The sequence below is a fragment of the Amphiprion ocellaris genome, chromosome 9 (assembly GCF_022539595.1).
Source record: "Amphiprion ocellaris isolate individual 3 ecotype Okinawa chromosome 9, ASM2253959v1, whole genome shotgun sequence".
NCBI classification, from domain to species: Eukaryota; Metazoa; Chordata; class Actinopteri; family Pomacentridae; genus Amphiprion; species Amphiprion ocellaris.
The window spans coordinates 2858360-2881039 of NC_072774.1; the positions used below are offsets into that span (position 1 = coordinate 2858360).

Below are 22680 nucleotides of genomic sequence, written 5' to 3' on the forward strand. Positions count from 1 at the left end.
GACTGATAATTCAGGCCTGATACTTTTAGTACAAATGTTTCAGGAAAATAATGATTTTTTTTTTTTAGATTTTGCATTTTTACTAAAAACATCATATTCAGCTGATCAAGATAAATTTCAACAACACAGAAATCGTTATAATTAATGATTAACATCTCTTACACAATGTCAGACTGCGTCTTGTGTCATTTTTCCATCAGAAGACACCTGTTGGTCAAATAAACACTAATTTCATGAGGATGTGTCTGGAACGTTTATGTATTAATGAATAACTGATGACAACACAAATTTTCTCCAGATGATTTGCAGATATTTCCTTTATTTTCAGAGCACTTTATAATATGTGATTGCGTTGTAAATGCTGGTACATTTGATTTCCAGAAGCGTTGTTATTGTGGCTGCAGCTCAGAGTTTCTCTAAGGTCCGTCTTCTGTCTTCATGGTGTGTTTGATCCACTCTACGTAGTTCTCCACCTTGGTGTAGTAGCCCTTATTATCTCCACTCCTGCAGGGGGGTCCCCAGGACACAATGCCGCCCAGAACGTAAGGTCCTCCATCTGAGGACAACATGGGCAGGACAAATGGACCTCCACTGTCTCCTTGGCAGCTGTCCTTTCCTGTAGCTCCGGCACAGAACATGTTGTTGGTGAACGTCATGGCTTTGTTGGAAAGTGTGGTCGGTGTGCGCTGACATTCATCCAGAGAGTACGCTGAAATATGGGCATATTTTAACAAAGCTGCTTTGTGTTGTTTTTCCGTCATCCCCCAGCCAGACACGGTTCCCTGCTCGTTCTCCCAGATGCCTCTGTCGGGTTCTGGCAGGCAGATCGGCAGCAGGTTTGGACCAAAGTTCACCCTGGAGCTGAATCTGATGAGAGCGATGTCGTTGTCAAAGTTGGTGCGTTCAGTGTGAGTTCCTTTAGTGTATCCAGGATGGATAATGATCCTCTTACTGTTCAGCACTGCGACGCCCGGCCCGCTGGATGTTCTTGCATCCACTAAACTACCATACAGACGCAGAGACGTTTCCGGAACTCCGTCCACAACGTGAGCAGCTGTTACAGCCCAGCGGTCGCTGATCAGAGACGCTCCTCCTCTGTTGGGGCTTTTTATCAGAAGCTGCCACGGTATTTGTCCCAGCTTTGCATTCTGACCTCCCAAAATTCTGCCTGCACTAGCAAAGAAGCTTTCAGGTTGTCCACACACTGAAAACCACAAAAAGACATCATCAGAGTCTGAATACGATATGAAGGAATCTGTGCAAATCATTACCATCTATGTCCAGATGAATCTGTGCAACATCAACAACACTTTAGTGTATTTCTGGTTATTTTTACCTTTCACTGATGTCTCTTCGTGTTACTGTTACATGTTTCCCTGTTGTGGGATTAATGAAGTTGATCTTGTCTTACATTAAAGGAATCCTACCTGCAGTGCATTCTGGAAGCTCCGTCGTCCCGTCAGCGGACATCCATTCACCGCTGGCATTACAGGTGTAGGTGTCTGAAAGAGGACAAACTTCAGTTAATCAGGTGCAGCTAATCAGGATTGATTAAACGGATAAGTTAATCAGGACTAGTTAGAGTAATCAGGATCAGTTAATCAAGATTAGTTAAACAGGATCAGTTCATCAGGATCAGTTTAACAGAATCACTTAATCAGGATCATTTAAACAAGATCAGTCACCGTCTCCGTCCAGCCGGTAGTACTTAGAGCTGCAGTTGAACTGGACCTGGTCCTTGTACTGAGTGTGAGGTGGTTCTGATCCGACCAGCTGCAGGATTCCATCAGCTGGAACGTCAGGAAAACCGCAGTCCACAGCTGTAGGAGAAGAAAACACACTATGAAAAACAAGACGTCTAAAATTCAGAGAGAAAACTGACAATTTAATGTCGAGACTCACGTTCACAGGTGTAGCCGGGAGTCCAGGTACCTGTGATGTCACATGTCGCCTCAAACTGTGATGTCAGAGTCTGGACGCCCTGCTGCTTCACAAACACAGAACCGGTTAGAGTCTAAACCCGTTAATCAGGAGTTAAACTGGTTCTGCGGGGACTCACACTGTTCACCACGTATCCAGCATCACAAGCCACCGTCACCATCTGGCCCTGATGATGTTCTGCCCTCTGAGGCGTCACCATCGAGTGTGATGTCACCACGGCAGGACACACCTTATCTGCAGGTAACACAGCACAGTCAGGATCATCTCCAACAAGCCTCAGAACCAAAGATTCCCTCACAGTCTGCAGAACCTCGGGTCCTGAAGTGCAGAGAGAAGCCTCTGTTGGCGCCGAAGCCGTCGGAGGTGAACCGGATCCGGACGTGATGAGAGTGGGTGAGGAGGGGAGACGGGGGAGGAGAGGAACCACAGAACGGGCCGAGGGTGACGGACGGAGTCTCCACCTGCAAACAGCAGAGATCAGAACGTTCAACTTTATTCCACTGCACAGAGAACAACGAGTCCCAGAACTTCACCCTCGGATCCACCTGCAAGTTTGTCCCAGTTGGACCAATAAAACCGATTTATTCTTATAGTCGAGAATCAGAAGAACCATGTTGATGTTCTGAGCCTAGAAGCAGACAAATAGAGTTGATGTTCTGAGTCTAGAATCAGAAGAACCATGTTGATGTTCTGAGCCTAGAAGCAGACAAATAGAGTTGATGTTCTGAATCTAGAACCAGAAGAACAATGTTGATGTTCTGAGTCTAGAACCAGAAGAACAGTGTTGATGTTCGGAGTCCAAAATCAAAAGAACCGTGTTGATGTTCTGAGTCTAGAAGCAGAAGAACCGTGTTGATGTTCTGAGTCTAGAACAAGAAGAACAGAGAACAACTGGTTCAAACATACTAAATACTAACAGGGCTGGAAACTTGGCATTTTTAACGACACCGTAAAAAAATACTGCAAAATAATAGAAAATAATCAGAGAAATTATTAATTATGTAAATAATTTCATTAACCCATTTTGTAGCTTTAGTTTTACATGAGCGCATGAGTTTTTTGTCTGTTCATATTTTATAAAATGACATTTACATGTGTAAAAACAATAGATTTAGTTTATGAATGCTGATAGATGTTATACACTAAAATTTCAGAACTTTTTTTTTCTGCTATTTGTCACTAGCTGTATCTAGTTTGTGAAAAGTATTTTTAGTACAGAACTTAAATTGAACAGTTTTCCTCCAAAAAAAACTATTTTTCTTCTTAAAAATTGAGTTTCCTGGTTATTCACAGTTACAGGTTTTTTTTAATGGTAACATTAGTTCTAATTTTATTATATTTATGATATTTCCATGTAATAAGAAAAAATCTTTAAAACGAAAAGAAAAATCTCCTTAAAAATTACACTTTGTTTTTTAGATTTATTGCTGTATGACAGGGAAACTAAAACTATTTACAGGAACCGAATGCGGCGGAGAATAAAAACACCCAGATGTGTAACACAGAGAGTTTAATTCCCTAAAAGGATGTCGAGCTTTCAACACCCAACACTGAGCTTCCTCTTTGTGAAGTTTTGGAAAAGTCTGAGCGTTTCTCACCGTGACGGCGTCGATGCATTCTCCGTCCGCACTCTGCTCCACGTCGAACGTGCTGGAGAAGTGAAGCTCCAGCTGCAGGTGGTTCTCCACAGACAGAGTGGACACACAGTTGGCGTTCTCCGCATAGGAACCGGACCAGGACGGGCTGGACACGTCCCCAGAGTTCTGACCCGACAGATCCTCGGTGCAGCTCACTGTAGAGCAGAGAAACACTCAGTTTAATGATGGCAATCCAAGTTAACTAGTAATACTAGCCATGTTAAGGCCACTGGTTTGAGTTGAACCTTTTGATTCCTAAACTTCAACAAAAGTCAACCTGAAGTTTCTCGTTCAAATATTTTCTTTGCTCCTGGTTTCTTCTTCCATCGTCTCTAATTGTTCTGACCAACAACCTACCACACATGTTGATATGAGCCTTGAAAGTTTACCCAGAATACGTTTTTCCCCTAAACTTGTCCAGAACGACTCAAAAGTTGTGCAAAATGACTCAAAAGAAGTCCAAAATAACCCCAAAAACTCGCCTAAAATGACAAATGTCTACAAAATGACCAAAAATTGTCAAAAATGATCACAATGTGTGTTAAAATGATCCTTCCGTTGTCTCTAATTGTTCTGACCAACCACCTACCACACATGCCAATATGAGCTTTGAAAGTTTACCCAGAATGCACTTTTTAACGTGTTCTCCAGCCCCATATCATCACTCTACCACCTGTGTGCTTCACTGTCAGGACTATGCATCCACTGTGGTAGTCCTGCTCAAAAGAAACACAAAATGACCACAAAAACACACAACTCTGACACAACAAGACACAAAACAGCCTTTTAAAGTTTACCCAGAATGCACTTTTCCAGCCCCATATCATCACACTACCACCTGTGTGCTTCACTGTCAGGAATATGCATTCACTGTGGTAGTCCTGGTCAGAAGAGACACAAAATGACCACAATTTGACATAAAACAGGCACAAAGAAACACAAAATGACCACAAAAACATGTTTTTAATCTTTGTGGTGATTTCACCTCTTTTCATGATAATTTTGGGTATTTTCATGTTGATTTTTAACCCTTTTAGGGAGGATTTTACATGTTTCTGAGGCAATTTTTAATCTTTTGGTTCATTTCACCTCTTTCTTGATGATTTTGGGTCTTTTTATGTTGATTTTTAGCTCTTTTTGGGATGATTGTGCAAATTTCCGAGACAATTTTTAATCTTTGGGGTGATTTGCCTCTTTTTGTGGTTATTTTAATATTACTAATCATACATTTTATTTATAAGCACATTTCTTGACACCCAAGGACGCTTTACAAGAAAAGTCAATACAACAGAACTTATGTAAACTATACATACAAGAAAGAGGCGTTTACAGAGAATAAATGTGGATGCAAAATTAATCCTAATCATTCTTTTGTCAATTTATTCCCTTTTTTGGGGGTCTGTTTGTGATCATTTCTTCTTCCTTTCCTGGCCATTTTTAATCTTTGTGGTGATTTCACCTCTTTTTGTGATGATCTTGGGTCTTTTTCTGTTGATTTTTAGCCCTTTTTGGGTTGATTTGCATGTTTCTGAAGGAGTTTTTAATCTTTGTGATGATTCATCTTTTTCATGGTTATTTTGTGTCACTTTGTCGTGATCTGGTGACTCAAATGTGTTTTTCCTCCTAAATGTCATGTGTCTATCTGCTGTACTGATGAAGTTCTGAGGATCAGAAATGATGGAAAAAGTGCATTAAAAAGTGATAAATCTGTGCCTTGTGCATGTTTTTATGGTCATTTAGTTTCACGTTTGGTCTCTTTTGCATCTTTTTGTGGTCATCTTGTGTCAGTTTGTGTATCTTTTAGTTTTCATTTGCACTTAATGTTGGTGCTTTGTGTCACATTTTGCCCGTTTCATGGGTTTTTATGGTCGTTTGCATTTAACCTTACTTGCTGTGCATCACAGTTTGTTTTTTTTTCCTGTCTTTTTATTGTCATTTTGTGTCTCATTTTGGTTGCTTTATGTCTTTTTATGTTCTGAAACTCAGAAATTATGGGAAAAGTCCATTAATAAATAAAATTAATAAATATGGAACCACCTCTATGGACTTCAAGGAAAATATTCACAGTATGAAGGTAGAACTCTGATCATTAATAAAGTAACTGGAGATGAAGAACCAGGTGGTACTTTGTGGTAATTTTGATTATTTTAGTGGAGATTTTGTGTCTTTCTGTGGTATATGCACTTATTTTTGTGGTGATTTGAGTTTTTTTATGGTCATTTGGACCCTGTTTGTGGTGTTTTTGTCTCTTTTTGTGCTGATTTTGTGTCTTTTTGTGGTAGTTTTGACCTTTTTGTGGTAATTTTGTATCTTTTTGTGGAAATTTTGTGTCCCTTTGTGGTATATTTACTTCTTTTTGTGGTGATTTTTGGTCTTTTTGTGCTGATTTTGTGTTTCTTTTTGGTAATTTTGGCCCTTTTCTTGCGATTTGGTCTCTTTTGTGGTAATTTCCACCTTTTTTAGTTATTTTAGTTACAATTTTTACCAGAACTCTAACATGTTTTTCCTCCTAAATGTCATGGTTCTATCTGCTGGACTGATGAAGTTCTGAGGCCCAGAAACAATGGAAAAAGTTCATTAAAAAATGAATAATCTGGATCCACCTCTATGGACTTCAGGGAAAATATTCACAGTATGAAGGTAGAACTCTGATCATTTATAAAGTTACCGAAAGTCATTTTGATTCTTTTAGTGGAGATTTTGTGTCTTTCTGTGGTATATTTTGTGTTTATTGTGGTAATTTTGGCCCTTTTTTGCGATTTGGTCTCTTTTTGTGGTAATTTAACATCTTTTTGTGGTGATTTTGGGTCTTTCTGTGGTATATGCACTTATTTTTGTGGTGATTTGGGTCCATTTTGTGGTAATCTGGACCTTGTTTGTGGTGCTTTTGTCTCTTTTTATGCTGATTTTGCATCTGTGTTAGTTTTGACCTTTTTGTGGTCATTTTGCGTATTTTTCTGGAAATTCTCTGTCCCTTTGTGATATATTTACCTCTTTTTGTGCTGATTTTGTGTTTCTTTGTTGTAATTGTGGCCCTTTTTTGTGATTTGGTCTCTTTTTTGGAAAAAGTCCATTAAGAAGTGACCCGGAACTCTGGAAATATTCACAGTAAAGATTTAGATAGATAAAGATTTAGATGATTCTTTGTGGTAATTTTGAATGGTTTTGTGGTATATTTACTTATTTTTGTGGTGATTCATGGTCTTTTTGTGCTAATTTTACATCTTTGTGTAGTGATTTTGCATCTTTGTGGTAATTTTATATCTTTTAGTGGAGGTTTTGTGTCTTTCGGCGGTATATTCACTTTCTTTTAAAGGTCTTTTTATGGTGATTTGGACCCTGTCTGTGGCGTTTTTGTCTCTTTTTGTGCTGATTTGTGTCTGTTTGTGGTAGTTTGGACCTCTTTCTGGAAATTCTCTGTCCCTTTGTGATATATTTACCTATTTTTGTGCTGATTTTGTGTTCCTTTGTAATTTTGGCCCTTTTTTTGTGATTTGGTCCATTAAGAAGTGACCTGGAACTCTGGAAATATTCACAGTATGAAGGCAGAACTCTGATCATTAATAAAGTTACTGGAGATGAAGAACCAGATGTTTGGGGTTAACTTTGGTTGATTTTTCTTCAGATGAGCAGTAATAAACCTAATGTTTATTCTCTCACCAACATGAGAATTCCAGTTTAAGTGGCAGTAAACCGGAGTAAAGATGCTTCTTGAAGAGATTCATAGTTTTAACAGGCCGATCAATTACTCAACCGGCTTAGTCAAACTCTGATCAACACTTCTGCTTCCTCTATTCTCAGTTTTCACTTCGCCTTTCTCCAAGCTGCTTCTCCCTCTGATGCTGGTAATCTGATTACTCGGTTACCGGTGCATGTGTGTTTGTCGTCGGCCAGGAGGTAACCGTGGCGACAGGAGCAGCGGTATCCTCCGACGAAGTTGTGGCAGAACTGGGAGCACTGGTTGTTCTGGTCCTCGCATTCGTCGAAGTCTGACGGGAGAAATTCAAGTTCAGACGCAGAAAAACATTCAGTTCGTGACTTTAATTCATCTAGCAGATAAAACGTCTAATCATCAGCTGGTCAAACAGTCACATGATTGTCTCAGAAAACAGAAACCAGCTGCTTCAAACCAAACCTGAAAGTCTGAACGGTCCACAGAAACGTTCTGTATTTGGTCTGTTGTTCAAATTTCACAATCAAACTGCAGCTGTAGTTAAAAATCACATCAACAAAGTCCTGAATGATAAATATTTAAACATTTATGACACAAAAAAAATCAGTGTGGGCAGCTGGAAATTTACATATTCAACAGATTTGTTGATGTTCCTGTAATATTATCATAAAATATGCATTTCTGCAGTATTTCTCCTGTGTTTTTATTCTTAGTTTCTGACCTTGGACCGTGTAGAAGCCTTTGAAGCCAGTGTGTCTCCGAGGGTTGGAGAAGTCGGAGTGGAAGCTGATGGACAGGCAGCCGCCCGAAGACGACACCAGAGACGGATTCACCGAAGAATGAAGCTCCTCGAAGTCTCTTTTCCCACAAAGGACGGAGATCAGACCCCCATCGGAAAACACCTGTGCACAGGTAGGACAACAGGTAAAAACCAGGGAACAGGTCAGAGATGGGCGGCAGAAGGTGAGGCGACCTCTGACCTTCAGGGCGTCGTTCTCGCAGTCCTGGCTGTCCTCCAGGTCCAGGTGCAGCAGACGCAGGGAGAGGGCGTGGCCTCTGGGGGCGCACCTGCTCCAGTTCATGCTGCTGTGAGGCAGGTAGCCGCTGGGATAACCAGGAGACTCCACCCAGCCCAGTAAGGTGGACTGGGAGGAGTGGGAGAGCAGCAGCACGCCGAGGAGGCTGAAGGAAAGAGTTTAAGGAGAGAAAATCCATAAAAACAGGGGGAAAAAAATCATCTGTAAAACACAAAGACACAGTTTAAGAAGTGAAACTCTTTAGTCTGCTGCAGAAAACTCCTGATTTAGGAACAAAAAACAAAAATCTGAACTCACCTTAATGTGAACATCCTGATCTGATCTCCTCTCAAATACACTCATGTATGCTTCCCCTTTTCTTATTATTTTATTCTCCATCTCTTCCGCTCTTCCCTCAGATTTTGCACCCGTACGCATTTTTAAATCTATTCCTGGCTTGTTTTTGCAGAAACCAGCAGCAGCAGCAGCAACTCTGGTTTACAGGAAGACTAACTGAGCCAAAAATGCTCAGAGGACAGAAAGACAAAGCGGCTGCAGCACAGGAGGCATTTGCAGGCCGAACTGAACGCCGACAGGCCGAAGGTTGGTGGAACAATGGAGAACGATGGGGAGGAAAAGGGTGTCGAGCAGCCAGGAAACGTCTCTTTGTGCTGCTGAGCTTCAGCTGCAGCTACACGGAAACACGAGCCGAGCGAGAGCCGGAAACAAGGAGGAAACAGAAGAACAGGGTCACTGGGGTTTTCCACCGAGGAGGAAGACTTGAAGAAGAAGGGGAGACAGAAACAGAACAAACCAGAAGCTTCAGACACAAGAAGGAAACATGAGCTGCAGCTCTGAGGACAAATTTTGGACTAGAGAAGGTCGATGCTGCGATCGATGTCCTGCAGGTCAGTCGCTGCTTCTGTTCTCTTTAAACTTCCTCCTCACGTCTCGACTCTAACATCTGTTCACCTGTTTTAAACCAGGAACCTTCCTGAAGTCTGCCTGCAACGAGACGAAGCCCAGCGAGTGTTCAAAGTGTGGACATGGATCTTATACGGCAACCAAGAACCACAGCAACAAGTGTTTACCATGCAGAGAATGTAGCTCCAGTGAGTCCCAACATTTACTCTTTACTGCATGGAAATACAGCAGCTCTGCTTAATTCTGTCTCCATTCAGTTGATGTCAGACTTTCTCAGAACTTTAAAGCATTTTTTAAGTTTATAACTTCAGAAACGAAACGAACATCCAGTCCCAGGACGCCTGTTGGAGATAATTGAGATTTAAATCTAATATCAGGCTGCAGAATCTGAGTTTCCTCTTAAATTACTTCAAGAAATCAGCTCAGTTTTCTACTTTACTTCATTTAAGTACAGGATTTCAGCTTATTTCTAGTTTACTGGGCTGAAATTGCCTTAATATTTTATATTTTCAGATCATTTCAGAACTTTAAAACCTGAGTTTATGACTTCAGAAACCAAACTAACATCCAGTCAGAGTCCCAGGATGCCTGATAGAGGTTATTGAAGTTTAAATCTAATATCAGGCTGCAGAGTCTGTGATTTCTCCTAAAACACATTTTTAGAATCTTACACCAATGATATTACTCTCTTTTACCATTTTGCTGCTTCTGTTATTTCATCTGAATCAGTCAGTGCTTGTTCTACTCATTTGATTTGATTGAAATTCTGTATTTTGTGTTTTGTTTCTTCCATACTTTTTATTTCTGACTGACTTTCTGCTATATTTTCATCCTTTTCTCTGATTTTAAACAGCTCTGTATGAATTGTTATTGTTCCTGTAATAATTCAGAAAGCAGACGTGATGCTGTGTCTTTAAATTAAGCTAAACTAGTTGCTTCTTTTCATAACAGATTTTTGTTGGTCCTAAACATCTCCAGCAGCCGAAACTATAAGTTTCACTTAACTGAAACTGAGAAAGTGTTTAAAGAGAGAAACTGTGAAATGAAAGCCGGTCCGTCTGAACCGTCATCTGAGTGAAGACTCGATTTAAGTCGATATTTCCAGTATATTTAAGTTGTTTTCTTAAGTTTGGTTAATTTAACTCAAAAGGTTTTATAGTGAAGCTGCACAGTGGTGTAGTGGTTAGCACCGTCGCCTCACACCTCAAAGATCCCCGGTTCACATCCCGGCTTTCCTGGGATCTTTCTGCATGGAGTTTGCATGTTCTCCCTGTCCATGCGTGGGTTTTCTCTGGGTTCTCCAGCTTCTTCCCACAGTCCCACAGAGGTTAACTGGAAACTCTAAATTGTCCATAGGTGTGAATGTGATTGTTTGTCTCTATATGTAGCTCTGTGATAGACTGTTACCTGTCCAGGTGAGTCAGCTGGGATAGACTCCACCCCCCCAGAGACCATAATGAGGATTAAGAGGTGGATAAATAATGGATGGATGGTTCGGTTAACTTTTAAATGTTTTTAGAGCAGCAGGAGAGCTTTAGTTTCTTACTTGAATGAATGTAAAGTGATAAACAGCGAATAAACAGTTCGGTACATGTATGTTGCTCCATATTACTAAAAGTTGCTCTACATTAGTCAAAGTTGCTCTACATTAGCTAAAGTTGCTCTATATTACTTAAAGTTGCTCTACATTAGCTAAAGTTGCTCTAAATGAGTTAAAGTTGACCTACACTACCAGTCAAAAGTTTGGGGTCATCCAGACAAGTCCATGTTTTCCATGAAAACTCCCACTTTTATCCATGTGCTAACATAACTGCACCAAGGGTTTTCTAATCATCAATGAGCCTTTCAACACCATTAGCTAACACAATGTAGCATTAGAACACAGGAGTGATGGTTGCTGGAAATGTTCCTCTGTACCTCTATGGAGATATTCCATTAAAAATCAGCTGTTTCCAGCTAGAATAGTCATTTACCACATTAACAATGTCTACACTGGATTTATCATTCATCTAATGTTATCATCATTGAAAAAATGGCTTTTCCTTCAATAATAAGGACATTTTAAGTGACCCCCCAGTTTTAAATGGTAGTGTAAATGTACAGTATGAATTTACAGTAAAATACATTCAGCTTTTTCTTCTTACTAAAACTCATGCTGCTGCTGCCATTTCTTCATTCATCAACTTCTCTTTTCCATTTCAAAGCTCAGTTTGACATTGACACACGTTCAGTTTTATTACGTCACGTTTCTGATTCCGCTGAAAACATAGAAACAGAAGATGGAAACTAATTGAAACTGAAGCTATGACTCAGAAACCCGAGGCTAAACTGTGTTCTTGGTTCCTCAGTCAACAACCAGAGGAAGATGTCTGAGTGCTCGGCCAATCAGAACGCAGTGTGCGAGTGTGTTTCTGGGTTCTTCTGCAGCAACGAGGAGTGCGATCACTGCCAGCTGGCCAGCCAGTGTCCTCCTGGAGAAGGAGTCCAGGTTCCAGGTGAGACTAGAGTCCGATCCGACACAAAACGTCTCCTAGTCCGGCCAGAATCACAAACTGATGTTTCCTCCCGCAGCCACTCGAACCAACAACACGATCTGCTCCCCGTGTGGAGACGGAACCTTCAGCAACGTGACGGATTTTCAGTCAGCCTGTAAACCACACACCAGGTCAGAGCTCTGAGAACCAAGATCTTCTCCCCACAGCTCTCAGCTTTAGCTCATCCACTTCTCATTTTACTGATCCTTTTCTGTGTTACTGAAATATTACAAAGCAGAATCAGCATTTTAGTTCTTATCTTCCATCCACATTCGATTGATTTTTAAAAGGAATTATACAAAATTAAAAACATTAAGTATAAAATATTTTTCTGTAAAGCTTAATGTAAAAACATTATCATACATAATATCATCTAAAATTAACGGTTTATTGTTTTGATTATGATCACAATTATTGCTTTTTTATTTTTTAAGATTAAATTTATATAAATATACATCTAAAAACTCACATCACACTGCTTATAATATAAAATCAGCAGTTTATGGTTCTAATTATAATCAGACTTACTCTGATTTTACATTTTTTGAAGGTAAATATGTTTAATTTAAAGGTGGAAATTTTTTTTAACATTAAAGGCCTGTCAAATATACAAGATATTTTAAAAATACATGTAAAAAAAAATGTAATTTTATTTGTGATATTATTTCAGTTTAACTGTATATTTTTGTAAATATAACCATAACTTACTCATATTACACTGTATTTAATATAAGACATTTTACATTTTTTTAAAGGTAAATGTGTTTATATTAAAAGTGGACATCCTTATATAACAAAGATTCGTCAAATATACAAGATTTTTAAAAATATATGTAAAAAAATCATTTTATGTGATATGATTTAAATTTAGCTGCATATTTTTGTAAACATAACCATCATTTTTAGTTTAATAACTGCAGTTTTAATTATTTGCTGAAGTAAATCTATTCAACCTAAATATAAACAAACTTTTTAACATTAAACATCAGAAAAATATCAGTTAAATATGCGAAACTTTTAGCTTTAGTTTAAAACCTTATATTAGGCTTAATGTGATTAACTTGACAGCAGGTTCTTAGTTATTTAGTTTACAACAGTATTTCAACATTTACAAAATATTTTAAACACAAATTCCAGCAAAAAAAAAAAAACAACAGCACATTTCTGCAGTTTTTTGTCCATTTCTAACATTATTCAACCATATTTAAGGTTATTATTTTGGCATCCATCATTAAAACACTGATCTCGTGTAAATTTAAGACTAGAAAGTGCATTTTAATGAGTCTATAAACCTCCAGCATTGCTCTACTAAAGCTATATTAGATCCATTCTTTGGGTTTGATTTGATTTCTTTCTCTTTTCAGATGTGAAGACTTTGGAAGAACCCAGATCAGTCCTGGAACCTCGAAAACCGACGCCGTCTGTGGAGGCTTCAGAACCCGTAGGTTTAAAGTTCTAACTTCAGATTTTTAGGTTTTGTGTTTCCATCCTGTAAATCCACCCAGTGCAGTTTATCAGAGGTTCTGATCCGGGAGTGACCCCCGCCGGTTCCTGCTGACATCATTTCCTGTCTGTCATGTGACGGGTCTCTGAGGAGGAAGTGAAGCTGAATGAAAATTATCTCACTGGAAGAGTTTAAAGTCATTTTTGTTTGAGTAAATTAACCTTCAGAGAAACTTAGAGCTGCAACAATCAGCAGCTTTGTGATAAAAATGTCGAAAATGAGTGAAAAGCAGAATTTTCTGGGTGTTTCTGTCTCATTCTGGTGAATTATCAGAAAACAGAAACACATCCCAGGTTACTATGAATGTCACAGATGTGTTTTTCTGCTGTACTGATGAAGTTCTAAGGTTCAGAAAAAGGTTTGATCTCCTCATTGTACTTTGAAGGCCTGAAACTGAAAACATTCCAAAGCTTTAGCACCCTGGGCGTTTAAAATGAAACAACAAACTAACAATATTGTTCAAAATAGCCTCAAACCATATGAGAATTGCTCAAAATGACAAAGTTTTCCAAAATTGTACAAAAAATGATCCAAAATTACTCAACAACTGCTGACATTTACACAGAAATTGTCCACAATGACTCAAAAAACAATTCAGATGAAATAAAACTTATTCAAACATAACACAAGTTTGACCAAAGGTACTCAAAGTTTGACTAAAAGGAATCAAAATGTGTTGCTAATGAAAAAAAAAATCACTCAAAGACTGTCCAAAATGACTTGAAAATTGTCCAAAATTGCAATAATTTGGAACAAAATTCATGTTTTTATGGCAGCTTGAGTCGTTGTAGTAATTTCACCTCTTTTGTCGTGATTTTAATCTTTCTGTAGTACCACTTTTTAATGATTTTGTGTCTTCTTTTGGCGGTTTTATGTCTTTTTGTGGTATTTTTGTCTGTTTTGTTTTTGTTCAAAATTGCCTGGATGACCCCAAACTTTTGACGAATAGTGTAGGTCAACTTTAACTCTTTTAGAGCAACTTTAACAAATATGGAGTAACTTTAACTAATGTAGAGGAACTTCAACTAATTTGGAGCAATTGTAATATAGAACAACCTTAACTAATATAGAGCAATTTTAGCTAATACAGAGCAACTTTAATGAATAATATCAACATTAGCTACAAAAGAGCAACTTAAACTCCTTTAGCGCAACTTCAACTAATATAGAGCAACTTTGATATAGAGCAACTTTAGCTAATATAGAGCAACTTCAACTCCTTTAGAGCAGCTTCAACTAATATCGAGAAACTTTAACCCTTGTGTCTCTGTGTTTTTTCTGTGTTTTGTCAGACTTTTCATGGTTGCTACCTGCTGGTTTGTCTTCAGGACTGACTTTAATTTAAACCTCGTCTCTCTTTGAGTTTTCCGTCAGAATGTTTGTGGATGCTGCCTGCATGCCTTTAGTTAAAACTATTGCTGATTTTAACATAAACCTTGGTGTTTTCCGTCAGAATGTTCGTGGATGCTGCCTGCATGCCTTTAGTTAAAACTATTGCTGATTTTAACATAAACCTTGGTGTTTTCCGTCAGAATGTTCGTGGATGCTTCCTGCATGCCTTTAGTTAAAACTATTGCTGATTTTAACATAAACCTTGGTGTTTTCCGTCAGAATGTTCGTGGATGCTGCCTGCAGGTCTGTGGTCGGGACTCGTGCTGACTGTCCTGGTGCTGGTTCTTGTCTTCGTGTTGTGGAGATCAAAGCGTGGATCTTACAGAGCAGGTGAGTCCGACACGTCACCCTGCGTAGGTGCGTTGTGTCACTGTTTTTCTCACACTTTGTTCTCGGGCTGAATTCATGGCAGAAATTGTTCAGGCTCCGAGCCGCAGGGCTGCTTTGAAGTCGTACAGTTGAAGGTCGCAGCTTATCTCAGCGCCACATCCTCCCACTGCTTCCTCTGGTATTAATACCAGCAGCTGAGTGACGCTGGATCATGTTTGCATGTCTGATTTATGTCTAAACTGAGTTTAGCTGAAGCTGCGATGCATCTCAGACAGTTAAATAAGGATGCTGAAGTGTGACGAGCTGCAGACTCAAACCACATCCTGAACACTCTGAAGCTGACACACTTGTTCAATGTGACGCACAGTTGAAACTCATTCTGAGAATCGGCTCCTACGTCTGCAGCGTCGTCCTGCTGACTCTGAACTTTACTGTATTTCCAGAGAAGCCATGTTCATGCTGGAACTGCCTGGATGTTGCGATTGTAAGATCGGTTTCACAACGTGGTTTTGACTCATTCAGGTTCATTTCACAACAACACTGAGAAGACTCTTAGATATCTGATTTCCAATAACATGATCAGAGAGTTTCTCTTCACAGGAAGAATTACTGAAGAACATACTTCCTCCTCGGAGTAGAGTAGAGTCTCAAGAAACTTTCACATCTCCAGGATTTATTCTGCAGCAGTTAAACCAGAGATCTGAGTTCTCATTTGAGTTGAGTTTAGATTTCCGTTTCACCCTCAGATGTGAGAAGGATTCAGGACACGACTCATCTGTAAACTGTGTGCTTCGTCTCTGCAGATTTAAAGACTTCATTGATGCCATTAGTGGATTTAATTATAGACGCAGGCGGTAGAACAGCCTGCTGTGACTCAGTAACTTTAGGGAAATATCATTAATCTGTATTTTACTGCAGCAGCAGATCCATATCTTCACATGATGACAGTTCTTCTGTAATCTGCTCTGACTAATGAAAGTCAAATACGACTTCAGGAAACCTCAGACTTTTACAAACGGCATCAGTTCAGCCGGAAGTGAAGCTGCTAATTATAATAACAAGAAAAGCACTCAGAGAGTGCAGTCCTCCTCCAAGGCTGCTCATTCCCCCATATGTCAGAAAAGCAGCATTTGTTAATTAGTTATTGATGACTAGAAATCACAGCAACATAGAATGAGTCCATTTAATATAGATGAACCCACAAACACAATGACCTTGTGCTACGCACAGACCTGTGTTCTGCATGTGTACGTTATGTCCAGATACTGAATCATGTGACCTAAATATGTAGCGGGCGGCAGGAATTGATGGTACTCAGAAACACCCCCACAATTTTATCAGTTGTTCCTTGTATCATTTCTGACTGATAAGTCCTGATAAGTCCTCAGTGGTGGATTTGTAGTAGGATCACAATCATGTCATCAATAGTGTTCACTTGTTGTCATGGTTACAGTGACGCCGTGCTGCTATCTCGCAATGATACAGAAATCTTTAACAAATCCGTAGATCCAGACTATAAGCTGCATCACTGCCAAAATCTAATCACTTGGTCCTTGTGTCATTTCTGACCTTCCCTGAAAATTTCATCCAAATCTGTTAATCCGTTTTTGAATAACGTTGCACACAGACGGAATAACAGACGGACAAACCAATGCCGATCATCGCGTTCCTTGGCGGAGTAATAAAAATAATAATATTTGAGTGTTAGTTCATGTTGGATGAGATTAAACTTCCAGACTGAGGAATCTGTGAGGAGTAAAGAGGCGATTTTTCAATCTAAAACAAACAAAAATCTATTCGAAGACGTAGTTTGTTGATTTCATTTAAAAATTAAAACAGAGCAAATAAAAAAGCAAAGAGGTCAAGTTGTTTGATGAGCTGAAGAAAAAACCCACTGAAGTGAAGCTCATACTGCAGGATGTAGGTCAACGTTTCTCCTCGTCACTTATCAAGATTACAGAATTAAACCTCAGAGGCTGAACCACAACCTGCAACTTCTGGTAACTAACAGTTTCACTTCCCATCAACACCATCAAAAGGGAGAAAAAAAAGTTAAAAACTGAGGAGATTCAGCGCAAACCTCTTCATCTTCCTGTTTCTGGGCTCTTTCTGCTGCTTTGTCTTTATCTACTCATCTCCAATCAACACGTTTGTGCTTTTAATTTGAAACTTTCAATATTTAGTTTGTTAGTAAAGATTTTGAATGAATGTTTAATGTGACTCTTGGGAGCACTGGTTTCTACTGGGAGCACTGGCTTCCACTGGGAGCAGTGGCTTCTACTGGGAGCAGTGGCTTCTACTGGGAGCAGTGGTCTCCACTGGGAGCAGTGGTTTCTAAGCAGTGGTTTCTACTGGGAGCAGTGGTCTCCACTGGGAGCAGTGGTTTCTACTGGGAGCAGTGGTTTCTACTGGGAGCAGTGGTTTCTACTGGGAGCAGTGGTCTCCACTGGGAGCAGTGGTCTCCACTGGGAGCAGTGGTTTCTAAGCAGTGGTTTCTACTGGGAGCAGTGGTCTCCACTGGGAGCAGTGGTTTCTAAGCAGTGGCTTCTACTGGGAGCAGTGGTCTCCACTGGGAGCAGTGGTTTCTGGCAGTTTTCTGCTGGATCATACAGAACCACTAAGTTGAAGTTCCTCTATAGCGTCTAAGCTGACCAGGTTTGCAGGTCGTAACATTTCCATGTTCTTATCAGCTGATTCATTTAAACAGCTGCTGCAGTAAAACATACAGAGCTCAGTGCTGGAGCTGAGAGAGCACAGCGCCGCCTACAGGTCAATCACTGCAGTTACTCCTGATCCTGACAGAGTGATGCTGAGTTACCTTGTAGTTCCCTGTAGTCCCTTGTAGTTCCTTGTAGTTCCCCATCATTCATGATCTCGGTTCCATGTTCTGTGTTCAGCCTCCTCCAAAGGTCCGGTTCCTCCTGCAGAGATGGATCCAGCTCCACCCGTCACTCTGGAGGAGTTTTCTTCTCACTGCCAGGAAACCTGCATCTCGGACACCTATAAAATACCCATATTCAACCCAGCTGATGAAGGTAAGGCAGTGACGCCAGTTCATGACTTTATTTTTCTTACACATCTGGACTGTTCCAGGTAGTTAATATGAATCTCCTATATTTTAGTGTAAAAGCTAATTTCCTCTAATTGAATGTAGTTTGCAGGTTGAACCAGTCTGGTCAAATTAAAACAACATGACATGTGGTTCTTTCATTCGTGGTTCCCAGAGGATGAATTCTGATTAGTGATTCTATGACTTTTCCTGCAGCTCCACCAGCAGAAAGTTTTATTCTGTCCAGCAAGACCTGCAGAACAAACTACAGTTCCAGCAGTTTTTTGTGTTTATTGCTAATTAATACATTTAATTAATAAATGCTAGGGTGCTAACATGCTAAGCTATAATGGAGACAGTGTTTTATTATTAAGATCAGCATTTTAGCATTTAGCTCAAACTACCACAGAGTCAAAACAATTATAATATGCAGTCTCATTGTTCGACTTTTCTGTTCTAAAATTTGAAAACAAACTTTGCACAAGCAAGTGACAAATTAAAGGAAAATCTTGGATTCAAGATTTGCGAGGTAAAGAACATACAGGTGCTTCCATATACTTTTTAAAGGATCAAAGTGTGAAAATTTTATAGAATAATAAACTTTAACTGTCACCTCAGGTTAATTAAACACTGATGTTATGTTTGTTGGGAGTAAATGGTTCTAATAAAGCTGAATATATTTTAATAAGCAGAAGGTTTTTGGAGTTAAAACATGAATCAGGTGATGGACGGAGGATGAATTAATAGGAACAAGAGGAGGATTGATGGTAGATAAGAGCCCAGGATGGAGACTGGAGGAAATAATATCAGACAATAAGGACAAAAAACATCATCTCCAATGCCAGACTGTGAAGTTCGTCTTCACTCTCCTGTTAAATCATCTTTATGATGGTTTTTACTTTCAGCTCTCTTTATTAACCGTCTGTCAGCTTTAATACTTTCAGCCCATGTACACTGTAAAAATCTAATTGTTATTTATACCAATAAAATTCCTGTGGTTACTAGAATGATAAAGTGAGTTTACAATTAAAACATTTTCTTCAATTATGGTAAAGAAATGCATTGATGCTCTCGGTTTTATGGTTAAAAATCTGCTTACTGTAAAAAAAGTTTTAACATTTTTTTAAAAAGTTTGTTTTATGTGAAAATTTACATGAAAATATGAAATGTAAAGTTTGTGTGACCTATTATAAATATTACAGCATTTCTCCATTATCAGCACAACAAGCAGTGTATTTAACATTAAATGCGTATTTTTACCATGACATATGTGCAATATGTGATAAAAATGAAAGCATATGTCCGTTAACACATCAGTTTTACCGGTAACAAACTTTTTACATGAAATAAATGCAAAAATGTTATTTGTTATAAATATTATGTCATGTTTCCATTATCAATAGAACAATACCCACAATTAACTGTGAAAAACTGCATTTTTTCAAGAAATAAATGCAAAAACTACAGTATTGAATGTTATACATATTAAATAAATGTGCAAGAGTAATAAAATGTAGTTTTTCTACTGATTAACTTATTATATAAACTGGATCAAATTGTTTTAGAGTGTTTGATAGTTTTCACTGTAAAATTTACAAATATTTTTACAGTGTAGATGACTGTATTTAACGTTTCCTCATCCTGACTGTGTTCTCTCTTGGTTCCTGCTCAGATGAAGCTGTGATCAGCATCCAGGACAGCGAGGAGAACAGCCTCCCCATCACCCCTTTCAAAGCCTCCGTCTCGTTCGCTGAGTCCGGTCACATGAACGGCAGCACCGGTTACTGCACCGGGAACTTCCTCAGGTCTTATTCTGAGCCTCAGGAGGACGAATACTGTGGAACATAAACATCTGCACGCTGAGGAACTTGCAGCTGTTTCAACTATTTATACTAAACTGAAGGACTCTGGGCTCGGAGCAGGTTTTGCTGCCACCTGCTGGACTTGGGCTGCATCTGCTCAGCCTGGATGTTCGTCTGTAATGAAGGAGCTTCACAAGTGATGGAGTCGTCTATGGAGCAGAATCTGTATTTATTTTTACTCGGATGGGACGGTGAAGTGATGACAGTAATAAACTTGATTGTGTCTCAGCTCCACTGTTCAGAAACTATTAAAACTCTTCTGTTGCACCGACTCACATCTGCTTTATTCTCTAAATCCATCTAAACGCTCAGTTTACTGAAGTCTGGGTAAAAATTTCAGCATCAAACTGAGCTTAAAGATTCAGCTTGAGTAGAACCAGATCATCTCAGAAACCTCTGAAAGCCTGAATAAACTGAATCTGTTAACAGAACAAAAAGCTGCAGCCCTCAAAGTAAACTGTCTTTTAATTATACAGATATATTACAGTCCAAAAGTTTGGGGTCACTTAGAAATGTCCTTATTTTTGAAAGAGAAGCAGTTAACATTAAATGAATGAGAAATCCAGTCTAGACATATGGACTGCAAGGACCTGGAACTCTGGAAATATTCACAGTATGAAGGTAGAACTCTGATCATTAATAAAGTTACTGGAAATGAAGAACCAGATGGTTCTGAGGAGGTTCTGGGGGAACTGACTGATGGATTCTTCACTAAAATGAATAAATGAGGAAACAAGAGCAGAACTTGAGCATCATTTACTGTGAAGTTCCCTGAAGTTACATATTACTTCTGAAAGGGTTCCTGCAATCAGGAGAAGAACCTGATTGACATGAATCTGGGTCTTCAGAACCTGAAAACTGTTAGTTGCAGGTCTGAGGAGTCATTTTTGACTTTATTATAAAACCTTCTGTCTGTTTATGATCAGACTGTCCAGCTGCTTGCAGGTCTTTTGTTAGGACTGTTACTGACTTAAATGTACACTACTGTTCAAAAGTTTGGGGTCACTTAGAAACATCCTTATTTTTGAAAGAAAAACTGTTTTTTTCAATGGAGATAACATTAAATGAATGATAAATCCAGTGTAGACATTGCTAATGTGGTAAATGACTATTCTAGCTGAAAACAGCTGATTTTTAATGGAATATCTCCATAGGGGTACAGAGGAACATTTCCAGCAACCATCACTCCTGTGTTCTAATGCTACATTGTGTTAGCTAATGGTGTTGAAAGGCTCATTGATGATTAGAAAACCCTTGTGCAGTTATGTTAGCACTTGGATAAAAGTGGGAGTTTTCATGGAAAACATGGAATTGTCTGGGTGACCCCAAACTGCTGAACATTAGTGTAAAGCTTGTAAAGGACGACTAGTTTAATTCACAATTTGTGAACACTTCAGTGTTTTCTATATTTCAGTCGTGAGGAGAAAAAAAGAAGCAAATTAAACAAGACCAAAAAAATCTGATAATTTCTTATTTATTTATTAATAAAAATTAGCTGTCCAGTGTGAAATTTTCTGTCGGTCTCCGGTTTGACTGCATGAAATCACCAAAACGTGTCCAGTAACCGTGGATCTGTTCCGTTTCCTCACATGAACGGATCTTCAGGTTCTTTTACATCATTTCCACCGGTCAGATGAGGAGATCCTTCAAACCGTTCCAAACCCAACTGAATTATTTTGATGCCAAAACCTAACCAAGCTTCAAATATGATAATTGTCGAACAAAGTTTTAGCACCAAAACCGAACCGGACTCGTTTCCAGATCATTTCAGGATTCTGGTTTGTTCTTCAGGAATACATAAAGTTGTTCACTCGTACATGTCGCCGTCTGTTCTAAATTCTGTTTTTATGTTTTTGATTTGCTCTCAGTAGCAAGTGAAACAATTAAAGTGTTTCAGGTTCAGACACTCTGGTGGATCTACTGAGGTTGGTCGGTTTAGAGAAGATACCCTGAAGACGTGGAGAACTCACCTCATAGCGCAGAACTCTGGTCCAAACGCAGCTCCACAGACCCAAACATGAAACCATCACGTGGTTCTTCTGCTGGGATGTAGAGTTCTCGGCTCTCCAAGCATTTAGTTTTCGTCTCATCAGTCCACAGAACAGAGTTCTTCATCCAGTTCTCCAGGTTCTGGTTGTCCTGAAGGTAAACTTCCTGACGTTAACTTCATTCAGTTTCTCTGTCCTCAGTTTGACCCGTGATGTGAAACGATCCTGTGGAGTCAAACAATGCTGCCGTTTCCTGTTTGTTCCGTCTGAAGATCAGAGTCAGAACTCCTGAAGATTCTAAAAACTCTCCACAGCCTGATGAGCTTCAACAACTCAGTGATCCTCAGAAACCTGTGCATGAACATCAGACTTCTGTAGGTTCTTTAAAATCAGTCAGCTGTCACACCTGGTTGTTTTCCAATGACTGAAAACACCTGATGTCACCTGACTGACGTCACCTGACTGATCCTGCAGGTCGACTCACTGCTGCCTCTCACTGGTTCTGAATCTGGTTGTGGATCATTTTAATCAGTCAATACCTGACTAATTATATTGTTTAGCTTCTCTTTATCTCCTTTCATGAATTAAAGTTGCTCTATATCAGCTAAAGCCGCTCTAAATAAGTTAAAGTTGCTCTACATTATTTAAAATTGCTCTATATTTGTTAAAGTTGCTCCATATAATTTAAAGTTTCTCTAAAAGAGTTGAAGTTTCTCTATATTAAAGTTGCTCTATATTAGCAAAAGTTGCTCAAAAATTAGTAAAAGTTGGTCTTCATTTGTCAAAGTTTCTCCATATTGGTTAGAGTTGCTCTATATTAGTTAAAATTG

The 22680-nt window shown here is 39.1% G+C and overlaps 2 protein-coding genes across 3 annotated transcripts; one reads left to right on the plus strand and one right to left on the minus strand.

Moving 5' to 3' along the window:
* Positions 1-299: 299 nt before the first annotated feature.
* LOC129349577 (complement C1s subcomponent-like) lies at positions 300-22264 on the minus strand. 2 transcript variants are annotated; one of them, XM_055013298.1, is made up of 12 exons: positions 21833-22264; positions 17770-17951; positions 8232-8433; positions 7973-8153; positions 7445-7567; positions 3540-3733; positions 2252-2402; positions 2060-2175; positions 1903-1984; positions 1686-1820; positions 1428-1502; positions 300-1204 (listed from the first exon to the last, which is right to left on the minus strand). In XM_055013298.1, the coding sequence occupies exons 3-12, from the start codon at positions 8331-8333 to the stop codon at positions 417-419; spliced, it is 1947 nt and encodes a 648-aa protein (XP_054869273.1). In that variant the 5' UTR covers positions 8334-8433; positions 17770-17951; positions 21833-22264; the 3' UTR covers positions 300-416. The 2 variants fall into 2 exon arrangements, with proteins under 2 accessions (XP_054869273.1, XP_054869272.1); XM_055013297.1 differs by lacking the exons at positions 17770-17951; positions 21833-22264 and adding an exon at positions 8586-8738.
* Positions 8911-20133, plus strand: LOC111586784 (tumor necrosis factor receptor superfamily member 5). The gene is made up of 8 exons (XM_023296589.3): positions 8911-9175; positions 9254-9379; positions 11540-11686; positions 11763-11856; positions 13090-13166; positions 14841-14951; positions 17849-17986; positions 19673-20133. The coding sequence occupies exons 1-8, from the start codon at positions 9109-9111 to the stop codon at positions 19846-19848; spliced, it is 936 nt and encodes a 311-aa protein (XP_023152357.1). The 5' UTR covers positions 8911-9108; the 3' UTR covers positions 19849-20133.
* Positions 22265-22680: the final 416 nt, after the last annotated feature.

Excerpts from the sequence above, each read along its gene's own strand:
- LOC129349577 (XM_055013297.1), bottom strand. Across the intron at positions 2,403-3,539 it reads AATGCATCGACGCCGTCACG|GTGGAGACTCCGTCCGTCAC; the intron begins GTGAGAAACGCT and ends TGCTGTTTGCAG. Across the intron at positions 1,205-1,427 it reads GCTTCCAGAATGCACTGCAG|TGTGTGGACAACCTGAAAGC; the intron begins GTAGGATTCCTT and ends TGTGGTTTTCAG.
- LOC111586784 (XM_023296589.3), top strand. The coding sequence starts at position 9,109 with ATGAGCTGCAGCTCTGAGGACAAATTTTGGACTAGAGAAGGTCGATGC. Across the intron at positions 14,952-17,848 it reads GCGTGGATCTTACAGAGCAG|CCTCCTCCAAAGGTCCGGTT; the intron begins GTGAGTCCGACA and ends TTCTGTGTTCAG. Across the intron at positions 17,987-19,672 it reads ATTCAACCCAGCTGATGAAG|ATGAAGCTGTGATCAGCATC; the intron begins GTAAGGCAGTGA and ends GTTCCTGCTCAG.